The sequence below is a fragment of the Capsella rubella genome, unplaced genomic scaffold (assembly GCF_000375325.1).
Source record: "Capsella rubella cultivar Monte Gargano unplaced genomic scaffold, Caprub1_0 scaffold_4, whole genome shotgun sequence".
In the NCBI taxonomy this organism is placed as follows: domain Eukaryota; kingdom Viridiplantae; phylum Streptophyta; class Magnoliopsida; order Brassicales; family Brassicaceae; genus Capsella; species Capsella rubella.
In genome coordinates, this window is record NW_006238920.1 from 8,443,462 (window position 1) to 8,461,072 (window position 17,611).

Genomic DNA, 17,611 nt, shown 5'->3' on the forward strand with positions numbered 1-17,611 from the left:
GCGCTAAACATATATTTTATGTTGATCTAATACCACCTAGAAATCGAATGAGAGACGTGTATTTTGTAAAAAAAAAAAAATATATTTGGAACTGCGATTATTAAAAAATAATAATATCAATAAATGTATGTATCTATAGTGACATGACTCTAGTTTCAGTTATCGTGTTTTCTTTTGTTTTTCTTGTTAAAGAAGTTTTAATTATCTTCCTTTGGCGCGGACGAATCATCATATGTCGAAGACGCATCTCAAGCTCCACTGATTCACAAATGAGATTGTCCCGGTCACATCATTACAACGACCGCACCCGACCCGTTAAGCGTTGCAGGACAAAAGACCTATTTCCTTCAGTGTCCTGTCCAGACACTAGCTAGTAATATTATTAAATTATTAACTGCTTTACTAATTAGACAAACTGATTCGTTTATTCTTGACTTTAAGATCTGATTTTTCTCTCGTGGATCGTAAACTACGTTTTTTTATTTTTTGGCAAAATTGTATAATAAAAAAGGTTTAAACTCTCATTGTAAAGCTATTTAATTTGGTTGACAAAAAAAAAATTATTAAATTTTTATTTTCTAATTCGTGAAGAAAAACGGCTTACGAGATACAAAATCTCATTGAGTTGAAGATTTTATATTTTAAACTATAGCTCCATATTTTATGATGACAAACAGAACCATAAATATTAGCACATTTTAATATGATTCTAATATTCGTATATATATATAGACATTCAGATACTTCAACTCCATTTCCAAACCAAGCTTTTTTTCTTCATCATCAAGGATCCTAAACTTGTAAACCCTAATTGTCAAAAAAAGAGAGAATATGATGACGACTAAGAACTTGAAACTCTTACTCTTCTTCGTATCCATCTCTCTCCTCCTCATCGCGGTCGTCAACGCAGCCGAAGGCCATTCACATGGCGGACCGCAATGCGAATGCTCACACAAAGACGACGAAGAAAACAAAGCGGGAGCTCGAAAGTACAAGATCGCCGCAATTCCTTCCGTTCTAGTTGCCGGCGTACTCGGAGTTCTTTTCCCTTTGTTAGGCAAAGTCTTCCCTTCTTTGCGTCCCGAAACGTCTTTCTTCTTCCTCACGAAAGCTTTTGCCGCCGGAGTTATCCTAGCAACCGGATTTATGCACGTCTTACCCGAGGCTTACACGATGCTTAACTCACCTTGTCTCACGTCAGAAGCTTGGGAGTTTCCATTCACAGGGTTTATTGCCATGATCTCTGCTATCTTGACCCTGTCCGTCGATACATTTGCCACTTCGAGTTTCTATAAATCTCACTGCAAAGCGTCCAAGACGATCATTGATGGAGAATCTGGCGAGCCTTCCGTCGACTCCGTCAAAGTCCAAGTTCTCCGGACTAGAATTATTGCACAGGTTTGTTCAGCTCCACGTTTTGACAATCATAGCTTTTGCGGTTTCCTAGTTTAATACTTTTTAATTATTATGTTTCAAATATAACGTTTTGATTAGAGAAAAATAATTAAATTTGCAATATTCCATCTAGGCTGAAGTGATACTGCTTTCGTATCAAACATATATAATTGTGAATGGAAACACAAAAGTTACAAAAAGTTAACATTTTTGAAAGGTTGCGTCATGCGTGATAAAAAGAAACAAGATTATTGTGTTGTTTATGGTGGGAGAAAAACAACCGGATCCATACACACATCTTAAGAAAATTTTAATGCATGCATTCTCGACATTGATTATATTATCTTTTGTTCAAAAAATCCCCAAAAAAAAAAAAAAAAAAACCTACAACAAGTTCATGCATTTGTGAGAGTTTAGTTGTTGTTGGACGCGGGTTCATTAGATTCGGACGGCCATGTGAGATTTGATTCTCTAGAGAAACCATCACATGTTATCGAGTACCAAATTTTCCAAATAACAACTTTTCAAATTATTTAGTGGTTAGGTTTTAGTCTTTTATATACATATCAATAAATATATACACTAAACATTTAACTTACTAAAAGAAAAAAAAAGATAGTTAGTCCATTGAATTACATCGAAAATCCTAAAACTATGTCAAATGACGTATGCTTCTTTTTGCCGAAACCTGAAATAAAAAAAATGCAATGTGAAGTTTGACATTTACCTCTGAATTGATCAACAATTATTTGGATTTACGTCAAAAATCCTAAAACTTGATCACACATGACGTATGTTTTATTTTGGCCGAAATATGAAATAAAATATGGAATGTGAAGTTTGACATTTACCTCAGAGTTGATCTTATTCTTGTGTTTATATATTTGCACTCTAAAATAGGTGTTGGAGTTGGGAATAATAGTACACTCAGTGGTAATAGGAATATCACTCGGAGCTTCACAAAGCCCAGACGCTGCAAAAGCTCTCTTTATTGCATTAATGTTCCATCAGTGCTTCGAAGGCCTTGGCCTTGGTGGTTGTATTGCTCAGGTATATCTTTTTATCCAATAACTTTTTTGAACATAAAACAAACAACATTCTTGTGATTATAAATATAATAAACTAGCTAGCAAACATGTACTCATGATTTGGAATAAATGAGATGGACCATCATCTACAACTTGGAACACATGATGACATCCAGTTTCAATATTTCTTGTTATACAGGGAAAATTCAAGTGTTTGTCAGTAACAATAATGTCGACGTTCTTCGCCATAACGACACCAATAGGTATCGTTGTTGGTATGGGCATAGCTAATTCGTATGATGAGTCTTCACCAACGGCTCTGATCGTTCAAGGAGTATTGAACGCAGCATCAGCAGGTATTCTCATCTACATGTCTCTGGTCGACCTCCTCGCAGCAGATTTCATGCACCCTAAGATGCAATCCAATACTGGGCTTCAAATTATGGCCCATATTGCTCTCCTTCTTGGTGCTGGCCTCATGTCTCTATTGGCCAAATGGGCTTAATGATATTGTTCCTAATTATTCATCTCTTTCAGTTTTGTTCATATGGCCTTTAATGGCAATCGTGTGATTTGTTCTTTTTTTTTATTTTTCTACTCGTTCAATTTATATTTTTGAGATCTCTCTTTTCTGAAATCAGTTTTAATGTGTTAACATTTTTTCAATTATGTATAATTGATCCATGTCCCAGAAAAGTAATTAGCCTTGATTTGTTGCTTGTGTGATGATTTGAAATAATATACTATATATTTGTGTGCTATATATCTTATCTTTATCACATGCATATATATAACTTTATTATTTATTGAACAACTAATCAAAAACATACAAGATAGTTAATTTGATCATAATATTGAGAAGCTATTTCAGTAGATAAATTTCCTTTCTAATAGATTTTTAATTAATAGATTCATTGCCACAAACAGTTTGATAAACTTATAAATTTTTAACTCATTAACCTTATTTAATATCAAACATTGTATTAAACTTACAAAGTTTTAATTGATCCCACAAAGAAAACATACATTTAAGATATCCTCATCAAAAAATATTTCAGTTATAAAATCTTCACTATATAAAAAAAACCTAAATCAATTTGTTGCCACACCCAAGAACCACAAAAACTTAGATTTTTCTTTTTTTCTTTCTTGGTCTTTTTCAAAAGTTTGATATGATTTTCTCTCTATTATGTCATTGTTGCCGTTCAAATGTGGCAGATCGAGAGGAACCATCAACAATTGATCAGCGATTGCTGGTTCCCAACTCAGGGCAACGCTCGTTTGAAGATTCAACAAGGTGGCGACCATCTTTATATCCCATCTTGGAAGACGACGGAGAAAGTGAACTCTCAAAAGCTAAAGCCTCACATGAACGTGCTAAATCAAAAGCCAAAAAGATAGTTTCATTCTGCTACAAACTCAAAAGAGTCTGGTTAGTCCTCACGTATACATTTAGATGGTTAGACGAAAGCAAATCCATATTAGATTTCTTTCCGCACGAAAATTATGAATTGAGGACATATATAACATTTTTGAGATGATACATCCTTTTTAGATTATTTTTAATATCGAGAAAGGATCTATTGGGTGATTGGCTGGTTACATATGTTAATTCGATCGTGAACTTACATCTATACGTTGATCTAACTCTATAAAAATGGATCAAGCATGATGGTCTAGTTAAACTTTTCAAGAAAGAACGATTAATTATGTTAAATATGCAAATTAAGAATGATATATCCATGAAAAAAGCATTTTCCAAGTTTTTTTTTTTTTTTTGAGATTATAGACATATATTTTTGAATATAATTTGACTTTCTTTGCTAACCTTTAAATTTGTTCGAATACATTTTACAAAAAATGAAAATGATTAACCAACGAAAGCCAAGATCATATATAGACCTTATATATACGTTTGGAGAATACCATTTGGACTATAAAGAGAAACATACTATTCCAATAACCTTGGAAGATCTTTTCATTTCTACTATATGTTGATAAAACATGTTACTAAATATTTGTTTGATTTTTGTCTAATATATAGGAACATGGCAATGTCGACAGATATTAGAGCCTCCCCGGGGTTGTCTCCTTGTCAAGTCATGCGTCAAATTCTATAATTGTCTTTCCTCTTCTACAGCTCGATCGACATAAAATTGCATATAATGTAAACTGTTTGACCTTCCATTTTCTTAAATTCAAAGAAAAAGAATTGTCCATGTTCATGATGTTAACCATGTTTGAAGTAGAACTGCTGAAGAATGATGAAAATATTATTTGATTTTATTGACAGCAAACCAAAATAGTTTTTTTTGTTTTTTTTGTATGGGTTGTATGTACGTACGTTTCTCAACTCAGTATTATGGCTAGGGCTGAACCCGTGAGAAAATATTGACAGTAAATCACTTTATAACGTACTTGAGTTGTTTTTTTTTATAACATGAACTGAAGAAGAAATTAAATTAACCAAGTTTCTTTTGAACAATTAAAATTGACCCAATTCGATATAGGTTTTTAAAAGTGTCTTCCTATATTAAATTTGAAGGGTTTATATGTTTGATAAGATACTTTATAGATGATAATTATCATTTAAAAACTTGATCCATCCAAGGTTTTATAAGGCATGTCTAAGGTTTTAACAAAATTGTACTATATAAAGTTAGATGAGATACATATTTGATTAAATTTTAGATTTTGAGAGACATTTATGATAAAATTTTAAGGAAAAGACATATTTAAAAAGTAGTAATGGAAAATGTATTCTTTAAAGTTTTCCAAGATTTTTAACTCTCAAGAGTAAGTATAACCTGATCACATTCAGAAAAAAAAAAGTTTGAGCTTAAAAATCCTGATATATATATCAACCATGCATTACCCATTCGGGAATCTCGACTCATGTTCTTTGTTATTTATTTTCCTATTATTCTCATCAATTACAGCTCTTCTCAATCATAAATTTATCATTTTTGACATTTAAGTTAACTATTATATATAGAGAGATAAAACTAATTTAAAACATAAAACTAATGTAAAAACATTAAATGTAAATGGTAAGCCATAACTATATTTTCTATAAAAATATTTTTCTTACAATATTAACCCATTGTAAATTACAGATATAGTTTAACCTTTTATACCATGTATTTTTTATTTTGACAGCACAAATATTTTTTTTTATACCATTTATATGATAAAATATATATATATATATACATGTAGATAAATGTCTAAAATTCCTAACACCAATAATAAAATTTGAAGTAATCGAGTTTAAAATGAGTTTCTCTGTACTCTGTCGATGTTGCGGTTCCATCGCCGCCGTGGGTGACGAGTCATCGGTTGGCGAGCCATCGACTGACGAGCCATCGGTTGGGCAGCCATCGCGGCCGGTGCCTGGAACAAGAGAGCCCAGAAGGTGGAGGCCATCTTTACCTCCGATACTGGAAGGTGACGAAACCGAGAGTGACGACCACTTATATGCTTGGGTACGGTCTTTAAAACAACTACTGATGAAGAGATTCCGCTAATTACTGAGTGGTAAGACAACTGCTTTCCTCTGTCTGAGAGTTTTCACATTTAAAGTTTGGTCTGGAATCATGTTCTTATGATCATGCTCAAGCATCTTCGAGGAATTGTCACTTATATATAAACCTCAAATTTTGTCATCTACACACTTTGTTCATATGATTAATAATAAGTAGGGGATGAGTGATATGTGTGTGTGTGTTTGTTTTGTTAGGTTGGAACCTTAAGTGACGGATGGGGCATCGACTCTTTTTGTTGTCCTTTTATATATCTATCGGTTGTCTCTCTAATTTTCTTCTCTTTTGTCAAAGCGGATTAAAATGGTGTGTTGTAATTGTATGTGAGCAATGTTTACAGCTGGAAAAACCATTTGTAATAAATTTGGATATGTCGTCCTTTACATGTCTTTCTTTCTTGCAAAACCAACATTGTGACTTTAGTCTTTCTTCCAAAACCTAGTTCTTGATATTTACCTCCAAGGATCATCATAACCTCTTTCGCTGGCCTTCCCCATCATGTTTAATCCATCTGCCTGAATCTTATGAGGCAATATACTCTTAGTCTCATCAGACAACTTCCATTTCCTTAAATCTTGCTGCAACAATGACTTCATCTAAGCTATAATATAAGAGTCTCTACCGTATTTAAGAGTTTCAGTATAATGAATGGATCAAACTTGTGTGGCAATGAGCTTTTGAGAAGGATGGCGCTTGCAGCTTTGAATATAGTTTACACAAAGATTGCTTAGAGATCTTCTACCGATTTCAGAAAATATAATCATCAATGGTTTACATCAATTAACTTTGATATTTTCCATCTCAAATGTATAGAATCACTTGCGTTGCAGATAGATAGGATCTTGACATTTACAATCTTGTCAAAGTAGATCACTTCGAGATTGCAGTTTTGCTATTAATGATCTTCCGCAATACCTAATCACAAACATTCAAGAATATCAAGTTATTTGTCTTCCCATATTTCTATTCTCTTACAGGGTTAACTGAGACTAACGTTTGTGTCGTTTTTATGTGTTTCACCAAAGTGTGGCTGGCTTGTTCAGTCTTGGACATTGATTGTGTCTTTGGCATCCATATATAGCCACAGAGACAAATCGTCATTCCATATATCCACATTGATCTGAGCATTTTCTTCATTCAATTTGAGACATGGGACTCCCATGATGGGAGATATGCATGATACCACTTACTTCGATTCTTACATCAATTTGCAACCTAATACAAAGCTTGAGTTCATCAAACACAATCGTAACCGACCAGATCAACAAAGATGGAACAACTCGTGCTCAAGAACATAGAATAACAGAAAATGCCGTAGATGGTTAGATAAAACCACTAGTCAGTTAAGGATAAGGATAGATCCTAGTGTAGGCCACATCAAATATCTTTTAAGGACAAGAACATAGAATAATAGAGAAGAGAAGAAGAACTCACTAAATTACGAGTTAATTAAGATCAATCGGTGTGACTGATCCTGTACGTCTTGGCCATAACGGAAATCATCTTAGCTTTACAAGTTCATCAAAGAACTCCATAACCCCTGAGGTTCATGTATGGCGGCTAAAAAATCTACCGTACAAGATAGCAACATGAACACGTCTTTATGCTATTAGTCCATAATGACCTAATTTTCAACCAAACCCGGTTCAGTCGTTAGTTGGTTCAATGTCACACAAGTATTACTTAACCGTGATATCCTATCTACAACTTAACCATTAGAAAAATTTCGGACTTTTAAAAAATATGTTAAACTATGTCATTATTGAATGTTCGTTCACATGACAAAATGATCTTCTCATGTTCATGGTGAATGCGATGCTAAACATATCTTATAATCATGTACTGTTTGATATTGTAAATCGCAGACTTTATATTTTACATGCCCTACATCTTTAGACTATCAATTCTTTCGAGTTCCGACTAACTATTTGTTTAGTACTAAAGTTTTTCCCATTTTGTCATATTAACTAATGTTGATATAGGCAATATATATTCTCTACATAAATTATACTATGGAGTTAAGGAACATTAATTTTGATTCTTTAACAGAGAAGTGAAGACACTGGCCATGCTTGGATGGGTTGTATTATGCCCTACTTTTCTTCCTCCACACTACAAAGAATCCAACCATGTTTACCCAAAACCATATCAAATAAATAAAAAGAAACTACAGAAACTAGTATTTTATTATTCATTCGAAGCAAAGATTAATTTAACAAATCGATCAGGTTTTATCTAGAGGAAACTGGACAAAGGGAAGCTTTATTGGCTTGGGGGATGCTAAAGTGCCACATGCATATCCCAGCTAATCCTATTCCCTATTTCTTCCATCTTTTACTTTATCTATTGTTTAATTAGTCACCCATAATCCTTTACAGGGGTGGTATATTTTCGGAGAATTCACTAGATTCTATCTACATCAATATCAAACTGTAATAGCTTTAAATTATGTCTTTGCTAAAAGCATACTTCTATATCAAACAATCGTTTATATTAAATGTAAAAAATATAGCTTTATGTCTTTTCACGATAATCAATTATGGTAATCGAAACTGGAGATAGATATGCTTTCGGTAGACAGTTTAACTTTTTTTTTTCTAGAAAATTATAGAATAATTAATTTAGATTTTGTGGATTAACCATTATTATTTATAATTTATAAATTCATTATTCTATAATTTTCTAGAAAAAAATTACATTAAATTTTTCCAAAAAAAAATTGATATGCTCTGGGTCGATTATCATGTAATTTTTTTTTTGGAAAATTTTAATGTAATTTATATATTACAATCTTGTTGATTATAAAACGTTATAGGTCTTATTTTCTACTTTAACTAAAAGAAATGAGTTAACGAAAAAACCATACTAAACTATACAAATATCCTACAAGAGAAATATCTTTTTCTTTCATTTTCATTTTCTACTTTTTTGTTCTTCTATCTTTTTCTTTCTCTCTCTGTTTTTCTTCCACACCCTCATAACTTTACTCACGACTTCTTTATATATAAACCCATTTAGTCACAAAAGATCATTACTCATTAGACTTTTCCACTACCCCAATTCTCTTTTCCTCTTCAACCAACATTCTCCCCCTCAGAAAGAAGCTTCTCCTCCTCCTTATCTTACTTCACATTTTAAAAACTTAATATCCTCAAAGTGTCTCCATTAAAAGAGAGTTAGAAATGACGAAGATTGGAGGCATTCTTCTTTGTTTAGTCATTGTGGGCTTGGATGTAGCTGCTGCAATCCTTGGAATCCAAGCTGAAGTCGCCCAAAATCAGGTATTATATACACATAACTCTATCAAATTAAATGATTTTTTTACCCCCAATCAAATTAAATGATAGAAGTATAGAACCGTCTCAAAATGTTTACAAGTCATGGGTTATATTTATTTGTCAAAGAAATTCGGACTTCTTGCATATGCTAAAAAGAGTATGGTGTTGCATATGTGGATGTCAGGTGAAGCACATGAGGCTATGGTTATTTGAGTGCAGAGAACCGAGCCAAGACGCGTTTAGGCTCGGTCTTGGTGCAGCCGCGATATTGGTAGTGGCTCATGTCCTACTCAACTTGGTCGGAGGCTGTCTCTGTATTTGCTCTCAAGACGAGTTTCAAAGATCTTCTTCCACTAGGCAAATCTCTATGGTTTGTCTCGTCCTCACTTGGTACGTTAACACTAACAAAAATTAAAATCTTCTTTGGCTTTAGTAAATATTCTATGGTCCGTCCGAGCTAGTAATAATATCGACAAGTGAAACGTTCTTGATTGGATGGTGTTGTTGTAAACCACAGGATCGTATTCGCCGTAGGATTCGGGAGTATAGTGATCGGGACGATGGCGAACAACAAGTCAAGAACCTCTTGTGGGTTCACACATCACCATTTCCTCTCCATTGGAGGGATTTTGTGTTTTCTTCATGCCCTCTTCTGCGTCGCTTATTACGTCTCTGCCACTGCGGCCAAAGACGAAGCTGCCAAGTGAAGACAAAGCGGCACGATAAACGATGGAACACACAGGTGGGTCCTTGTCCTTGACTATATATATTCTCCAATTAATAGTAATTTGTTTACTATGTTGTAATCATTTAACCTAATTTCGATTTTTATTTTGAATTCGTTTCACTTGTTTCCAAGTCACTTTTTGTAATTTGGAGAGCTGTGTCATTTTGAAAGAAAAGATGAAAAGCTTTTATGTCACGCTCTGCTGTCGCATGTGGGGTTGTATTGCACTAATGATAATGACATTTGGTGGAATCTCGTCTTTGCTTCGGTTCTTGAAATTAACTCAGTGCTCTCGTTCTCTCTCTCTCTTTCACACCCAACACATACACCAATGTGAGTCTTTGTCACGGGAAATTTTAAAGGTTATCAAAACTTGAGCTAGAGAAATAGAATAATAGTAATACAGAAAGAGTATCAAATGACACTAATGCATGCAGTAGAGAAGCCCACAAACGTATTTACTAAAAGGAAGAAGCTCTCTGACCTAGCTAAAATCTTATTAAAAGCTAATATATATTTTTTGAAAATTTTATCTATTGTGTGTTATAGGAAACGAATGCTTCAAACTTACGTCATTAGGATGAAATATAATATATTTACTCTTGTATTTATCTCAAATTTTCATGTTTATGATATTTACTCGTACATATTTATTTTATATTTACATGTTTATCTCAGAAATATTATAAGACTACAGATTTTTCCCTTAAGCATGGTCTAGGACTTCTTCCTCAAGAATGTGTTTCGCAGTAGAGACAATACACTTTCAAAGGGTCTAATACTCATGTCTGTCTCTTCCAGCCATGGAAATGGATCAATCGGTTCTGTTTCTCCCATTAACGTCTCCACTGATTCATCGTTTCTCGATCTCTCCAATGGAAGCAGCTCGTGACTGTACATTTCAGGCTCTGAACAATACTCCTGAAACATAAATTAACAAAACGCACTTCAAGAAAATGTGAAAGAATGTTGATACAAGGACAGTTCTCTAAGAGGGCTTTTTTGATTGCTTACTTGGTTAGCGTGCATTCGTTTCAAGAACATTTTAAACGTTGAGAAATTCGGTTCGCTGAGAAGCTTATCAGATAACCGGAGATATGTAAACCCGAACATCCTCGGTTTACCATCTCGGTTAATACCATTAGGCCTTGCGTTTAGTATAATCTGGTTATATCCATCTCTATCGAATCTTGGAAGCGCGTTTTCGCCTGCAACTTCAATCCCTTCTCTCCATCCAGAGCTCAAAACCTTCAAAGGCAAACCATTCAATCTAAGTAACATATATACAAAAGAGTGTTATTTACAGTTTCAACTTGCTTACTTGCTGAACAAGTTCTTGAGGTCCACTCTTAGCTTTTGCTGGCTGCTCTGTGTTTTTCATCTCTAGACAAGTGAAGTTCAAGATAGCATGATGTCTCCGCATTATTTTCGCAATTGCACGATAACCATCTCTATTGTTGAGATTGTAATAACCAGCCGTAAGTTCTGCAGCATGACTTTCAGTTTTGTACCACCAATGGATTCCAGAGACCTAAAAAACCAGGACGACACAAAAAAGAAAACCCTATAAATCTTGATCATGTTTCTAATGCAATAACATATAACCTACAAGATTTGATTTACCTTTGCTGCTAACTTCAGTTTACACCCAAGAAACACTTTATTAGCTTCATCAAGAATCTGGTCACCATGGAGAAGTAACTTTCTGGAGTACCATGACAAGAAAAATTTTCCTTCTTCCTTAAGGTAAGTCCCATTCGAGTACTCGAAAAACTCGGTTTCTTCTGGAATATTGTTGTATTCGCCTGCGTTTTCTGGAAGTTCCCATTCCGGATGCCCGATTCTTCTAACTTCTTCTTCATAGTCTGATCTAAGATACTTGTCATAACACTGAGATTGAAAAGACCAAACAGCATAAACTTATAAAGCTCTGTTTTTACTTTCCAAACCCTAAAGAAACTAGGATTAGCCTCATTTGGTTTTTCTTACTTGAAATTCTCCAATTCCTGGAAAAACCCATCCTTGAGTCTCACTGTAAGAAGGATATCTAAGCTCTCCAGCAGGACCTAGCCCTACTTCAATGTCTATTATGACTCCAGAGCTAATGAAATCTTCCATGTTCTCTCTAAAGCTCTTCATGTAGTCTCTGTACATCTAGAAACAGAGCAGATATTATACAAACTCAATTTTCCTAAGGTTCTGAATTCATGAGTTTTTAATACCTCAACCGCTGTTCTTCCTCTGAATAGAGACAAGTTATCTACAGAAAGAGACAAACACTCTTTGTTTCTATTACCAGTCTTGTTCGTATAGAAGATATCTGGATTCGAATCTCCGATTTCGAGCACCCATTTCGGTATCGGGATGTTAACATCATCTCCTATGTTCCCCCCACATCTATGAAACGACATTATAGCTTGTACTTTCAGTCCAAGGCTTTGTACGATCTCAAACAAGTTTCTGTAAGCACTCCACTGGTATTGCTTTGGACCTTCTGATTCAACGATCCCCCACCACACATCAACCATCACTCCATCTACTTGACTCTGTTTCAGTTTCTTGAGCTGTTTCTTGAGTTTCTTTTCGTTTTCAAGAACGTTATCGTTTGTGATGACTCCAAGCTGAAGCATGACGTATACAGGAACATAGTTGGCCAACAATTTTTCCTCATACGCTGTCGTATTGAACTCCGTCGACTGTGTTTTCAAGCTTGTAAGGATTCAAAACACACAAAACTAGATAGACTTAAAAAAAAAAAAAAAAAAAAAAAAAAAAAAAAAACTAGATAGACTTAGAAAAGCCTCAAAGAGTTTTTTTTATTACTAACCTTTGGTTCTGTTGTAGAAGAAGCAGTAGCTTGAGGCGTTCCTAAAGATCTCTCCTGGATTGAGAATCTCCATTGGACTCGTTTTTTGCTTTCTTCATTTTTTACAAAAATCGAAGATCCTTTGTGGAGATTTCTTCCGTTGATGAAATTAGGGTTCATCAACCCTAAGACGCTCATGGTACCTTGGAATCGAAGGAACTACACAAATCCTTTTACTGGAATCATTATATGATCAAACACAACTGTTTTGTTTTATATATTTTTTTTTTTCTGTTAGATTTAATTTGCAATATTTCTGGCGCGTTCTTATGCTATCAACAAAACGTGGTCATGATTTTCTTGCCGTTTCAATTTTTTTTTTTTTTTTTTGGTATTTTTGGTTTATAGTCACGTTTCTATTCCTTATTTTGTAATTTCCCTGAAAATAGAGGAATGATCATATCTAATAAATATCTATGTGATATTTTTTTCATTTGCTTATGACCTTATAATATGACTATCTCATACCAATATTTAATCTGTATAATTTCAAGATCATGTTGTTTTATTTAAACTTCATATAAAGGGAAAAAAATCAGAAGTAAGATTTTTTTTGTTAAAGATTCAACACACTAAACTGAAGAAAACAAATTAAAATTAAAGGTACAAAAACTAAGATTTTGAAGAAGCATATTGTAAAAGTTCGTTACAAGAAATAAAGCAATTTACTGATTAGAACCCACAACATAATTCTTCTAATGATTCCATCAACACATGTACAGCAAGACCCTTCAAACACAAGTGAACCTATTTTACCATTTGTGCTTGACCCAATACTGTAATGAAAGGTTTCATTGCTTTAATAAATCTGACTGAACTTCTCTGACCTAACATCAAAGCAAACGACCATCAATGCATATCTTTATTGATCGATTGATAAACCATCAATGCATAGCTCACTATATCCATGGGATAATAGGATATGCAACATTCGATCATCCTTCTCCATGTCCAGTGTCGTACCTAATCAATCTTTCAATTCCACATAATATACCTTAGGGTGTTTAATTTCTAGTCTAATCAAGAAGGAAATTTTCGAATTAAATACAATCTAAACAAGAAGCAAATATTATAATCTCAGACCGAACTCAATACATTGCTCACTATAAAGAGTAAACAAATGAAAATAGTCATACAATAAGATAAGGACAGTTATAAAATAATGCAAGAACCAGACTAGAACATTTATGTCAATTTATAGAAGTCCTAAACTAGAACATTTGCATAAGCTTCATGTCCTCTACATAGTCTAAGAAGGTGAGAAGTTGACGATGATACTTAATCGCTTCCATTCCTTGGATATGAAGTTTCACAGCTGCCATTTTCTCGGTGTTATAGTAGATAACGTGGAAAGGCGCCCCAGTGAAATAGGACGGCGACAACACAATTTCATTTGTGAGGGTCACTCCAACCAAGCTAAAATATTCTGGTCCAACTATATTTGGCCACCAAGCGGGTAATACGTATGTATACTCCCACCATTCATGCTCTTCGGCATCTGCTACAACATACAACGTAATACTTTTACTTTTTCTACAAACCGAGCTAGACCCTTCAGACACAAGTAAACCTACTTTACCATTGTAGTTAATTAGAGTTCCGGAACGGAAGTTATCCAGGCCTTCAATAAATCTGAACTTCTCGGACCTAACATCAAAGCAAACGACCATGGAATCCTCTGAATACATATTGTCAGCAGCTTTGTAATACAAAACACCATTGATGCATATCCCATTATTATCTAAAGTAAAATGGGGTCTGCTACATTCTATCATTCTCCATGAAGGTTCTCTAGTTCCTAATGTTAGAACTTGATGCTCCTCAAAACTGATGTTTCTTCCACCAACTAACCACGACATGGACAATACCTTGAATAGTTTCTCAACAGGATCATACCCTAAATAGCTATGCAGCCCAACCCTCCTCATTGTCTTCATTTTCGGCAAAACTAAAGATTGTCCGGTGCTAGGGTTAAATATGACCAGCTCCAACAATGGATTTTGCCTCCCCTTTAAGTTCCGCCCAGTTCTAAGACAGAACAAGCCATTGATAGGACTAATATTAGTATAGCGATGATCAAAGCGAACACTCATATGATAAGTGGCTGTTACAGCAGGCAAGTTCTCATCTGGAATATTTTGAGGCTGAGGCGACGAGAAGAACCACATCTTATCGTAGTCTTTCAAGGCGAACAAGATCTGTGGGCGAGCCGAAGATTTCTTCAAGAATAACTCCGTGAAATGGGCAAGTCCAAGTATGGAGGACCACACCTTCGATACGCAACGACATCTCGCTATAGATTTCGACGGCAATCTCAAAAGTATCTCGATGATGAGATCAGCATGGAGCGGCCCTGAGCTGTCTCTTCCATCCATTTGATCGTCGTATTGCGTCGGAAAATGATTAGGGCTTATCCTCCTCTTGCCGTCTTGGATACAGTAAGTTCAGAACCCTACAAATACTCTTCTACCCTTCCACGATTGTACGAGGCCAACCTTGAGAAAGAGTAAGGCCCTAAAGTTTATCTTAATGGGCTGGGCTGAGACGTAGTCCAACATCCATGTATGGAACTCTGTTTTTTCCAATTCATTCATCACGGTCAAAGATTCGTGCCCATTTTGTTACTTTGTATATAGTTACGTTTTCTGATCTTGTAATTTCCCCGAGAACAGAGGAATATATGACCATCGGTATTAGTATTTTTTCAGTGTTCTTCAATTGTATTTTTTTTATTTTTATATATCAGTGTATTCAAACCCAGACATAAGTGGCAGGCAAGTCGTAACAGTTAAACCAGCACCCAACTATTTTATCCAGATAAGTATACTCTCATTAAAGATCCCATAAGAGTTGAACAAAAAAAAAAAGATCCCATAAGAATTGTTGAGAACGAAATAGAAAAACTAGCTAGCTTTGTTACAAAATCTTAAACTAAAACGCTAGCCCAAGATTAACGTTTTCTACATGGTCTAAAAAGATGTGAACCATACGATTCTTAAGCGATTCAAATCCATCGATTCCAACTCTTACGATCGTCTTCCTCTCCAGATTGCAGTAAATAACACATGAATGCATCATACGTTCAAAGAAGAACACAATCTCATTTGTTCGAGTCACTCCAACAAAGCGTGAGCAGGAAGTTCCCACTATATCTTTCCACAAAGGGGGAAACACGTATGCATGCTCCGACCATACTTGCTTTTCAATCTCTTCTAAAACCCACAACTCAAGGCTTCCATCAACAAACCAAGAACCCTCACACACAAGTAAACCTAATTTACCATTGTAGTTGATCATATGTCCATCACGCACTGCTCTATAAACAGCTCCCACGACTGTAATAGACTTAAAAGTTTCAGACCTTACATCAAAGCAAACTATCATATTAACCACTGAAGACCTATTAGTAGCTGGATAATACAAAACACCATCGATGCATATATGTTTATGTGGTAAATCATGTGGTATGCAACATTCGATCATCCTCCAAGAAAGTTTTGGAGTCCCTAAAGTAAGGATTTGATGCTCACCACACACGACTTGGTTGCCAAGTGTTAGCCAGGTCATGGACAGTACCTTGTATTTTTTATCAACTGGATCATATCCCAAATAGCTTACCACAGTAACTCTCTTTGTCCTCACTTTAGGTAAAGGTAAGGACTGACCGGTGCTAGGGTTACATATCACCTGCACCTTTTCCGTTTTTCCCTTTGGGATCCGCGTATTATAAATGAGACAGACCAAGCCATGAACAATACCATTCATTTCATAAACAGGACCATCAACGGAGAGCTTCATATGATAATCAGCGACTATGGGAGACGAGTTCTCATCGGGATTTCGAGGCTGAGGCGAGGAGAAGAAGAACAACTTGCCGTGTTTTTGGCAGGCGAACAATAGCTGCGGGCGAGCCGAAGATGTGGTCAAGAACAACTCAGTGAAATAGGGAAGGCGAAGCGTGGAGTCACATAGCTTCGATAGGCAGCGACATCTAGCTATAGATTTCGCCGGCAGCCTCGCCAATATCTCGATAATTAGATCAACTGGGTCTGCAATGAGTTTTCTCTCGTTGTCTGGTCGTGTATTGCGTCGGGTGATGGTGAGAGGATTCTCAGAAACGGTTTGCCGTCGTGTTTTCATGGGGGGCACGGCGGGACTTGGGCTCTTCTCTTTCACGATTTCAAAGGGGAAGAGTGACAAAAAAGAAAACCTGAAATTTATTTGTAAAATAGTAAAAACTGATTTGTGACGAATGGGCTGAGAAAAAGCCCATGTAGCCTAAGATTAGGGCTCAAATATTACAAATGAAATTATATATTAATCTTCTTTTTTTCATGTAGATTAGGTGTATATTTATATAAATTGGTATAATTTGCCTCTTACTCGCTTTTTCTACTCTCATATAAGTGTGCCTTCACGAATACAATAATCACTTGCGATGATTTTTTTCGAAAAGTATTTTCTGCATGATTTTGTTTTATATTGATCATCACCTACATATGTTGGTGGTATAGCTGAGTATGAGTTCATTTGATCATGACAGTAAAAATATGAAGCATGTTGGTTTGTTGATGACGACAACTATTTTATCCAGATAAGAGTTAACTTATTATTTATTTATATATATATATATATATATATATATTTGGAAAACTTATTATTTTTATATGTGTTTTACAAATTTCCAACCATCAAATTGTTTATTTGAACTACTAATTTTAACAATCAAAGAAGAAATATATATATTTTAAACAAAATATTATACTATTTTTGAA

General features: G+C 34.9%; 5 protein-coding genes across 6 annotated transcripts; 2 read left to right on the plus strand and 3 right to left on the minus strand.

Moving 5' to 3' along the window:
* The first annotated feature begins 831 nt into the window (after window positions 1–831).
* LOC17888626 (zinc transporter 3) lies at window positions 832–12,285 on the plus strand. Of its 2 annotated transcripts, none has more exons than XM_023783567.1 (3): window positions 832–1,398; window positions 2,296–2,445; window positions 12,072–12,285. In XM_023783567.1, the coding sequence occupies exons 1-3, from the start codon at window positions 832–834 to the stop codon at window positions 12,111–12,113; spliced, it is 759 nt and encodes a 252-aa protein (XP_023639335.1). In that variant the 3' UTR covers window positions 12,114–12,285. The 2 variants fall into 2 exon arrangements, with proteins under 2 accessions (XP_023639335.1, XP_006295925.1); XM_006295863.2 differs by lacking the exon at window positions 12,072–12,285 and adding an exon at window positions 2,623–3,037.
* Window positions 8,970–10,229, plus strand: LOC17888197. Its single transcript, XM_006295064.2, has 3 exons — window positions 8,970–9,246; window positions 9,428–9,633; window positions 9,761–10,229. The coding sequence occupies exons 1-3, from the start codon at window positions 9,148–9,150 to the stop codon at window positions 9,948–9,950; spliced, it is 495 nt and encodes a 164-aa protein (XP_006295126.1). The 5' UTR covers window positions 8,970–9,147; the 3' UTR covers window positions 9,951–10,229.
* LOC17889672 (beta-amylase 6) lies at window positions 10,576–13,003 on the minus strand. Its single transcript, XM_006293842.2, has 7 exons — window positions 12,798–13,003; window positions 12,193–12,666; window positions 11,960–12,124; window positions 11,594–11,860; window positions 11,292–11,501; window positions 10,985–11,218; window positions 10,576–10,891 (listed from the first exon to the last, which is right to left on the minus strand). Exons 1-7 carry the CDS (start codon window positions 12,972–12,974, stop codon window positions 10,688–10,690), a joined length of 1,731 nt encoding a protein of 576 aa, XP_006293904.1. The 5' UTR covers window positions 12,975–13,003; the 3' UTR covers window positions 10,576–10,687.
* A 976-nt stretch (window positions 13,004–13,979) lies between these two features.
* On the minus strand, window positions 13,980–15,211 carry LOC111831094 (F-box protein DOR-like). The gene is made up of 2 exons (XM_023784619.1): window positions 14,416–15,211; window positions 13,980–14,334 (listed from the first exon to the last, which is right to left on the minus strand). The coding sequence occupies exons 1-2, from the start codon at window positions 15,209–15,211 to the stop codon at window positions 14,048–14,050; spliced, it is 1,083 nt and encodes a 360-aa protein (XP_023640387.1). The 3' UTR covers window positions 13,980–14,047.
* A 541-nt stretch (window positions 15,212–15,752) lies between these two features.
* LOC111831095 (putative F-box protein At2g19630) lies at window positions 15,753–16,976 on the minus strand. The gene has a single exon (XM_023784620.1). It carries the CDS (start codon window positions 16,974–16,976, stop codon window positions 15,768–15,770), a length of 1,209 nt encoding a protein of 402 aa, XP_023640388.1. The 3' UTR covers window positions 15,753–15,767.
* Window positions 16,977–17,611: the final 635 nt, after the last annotated feature.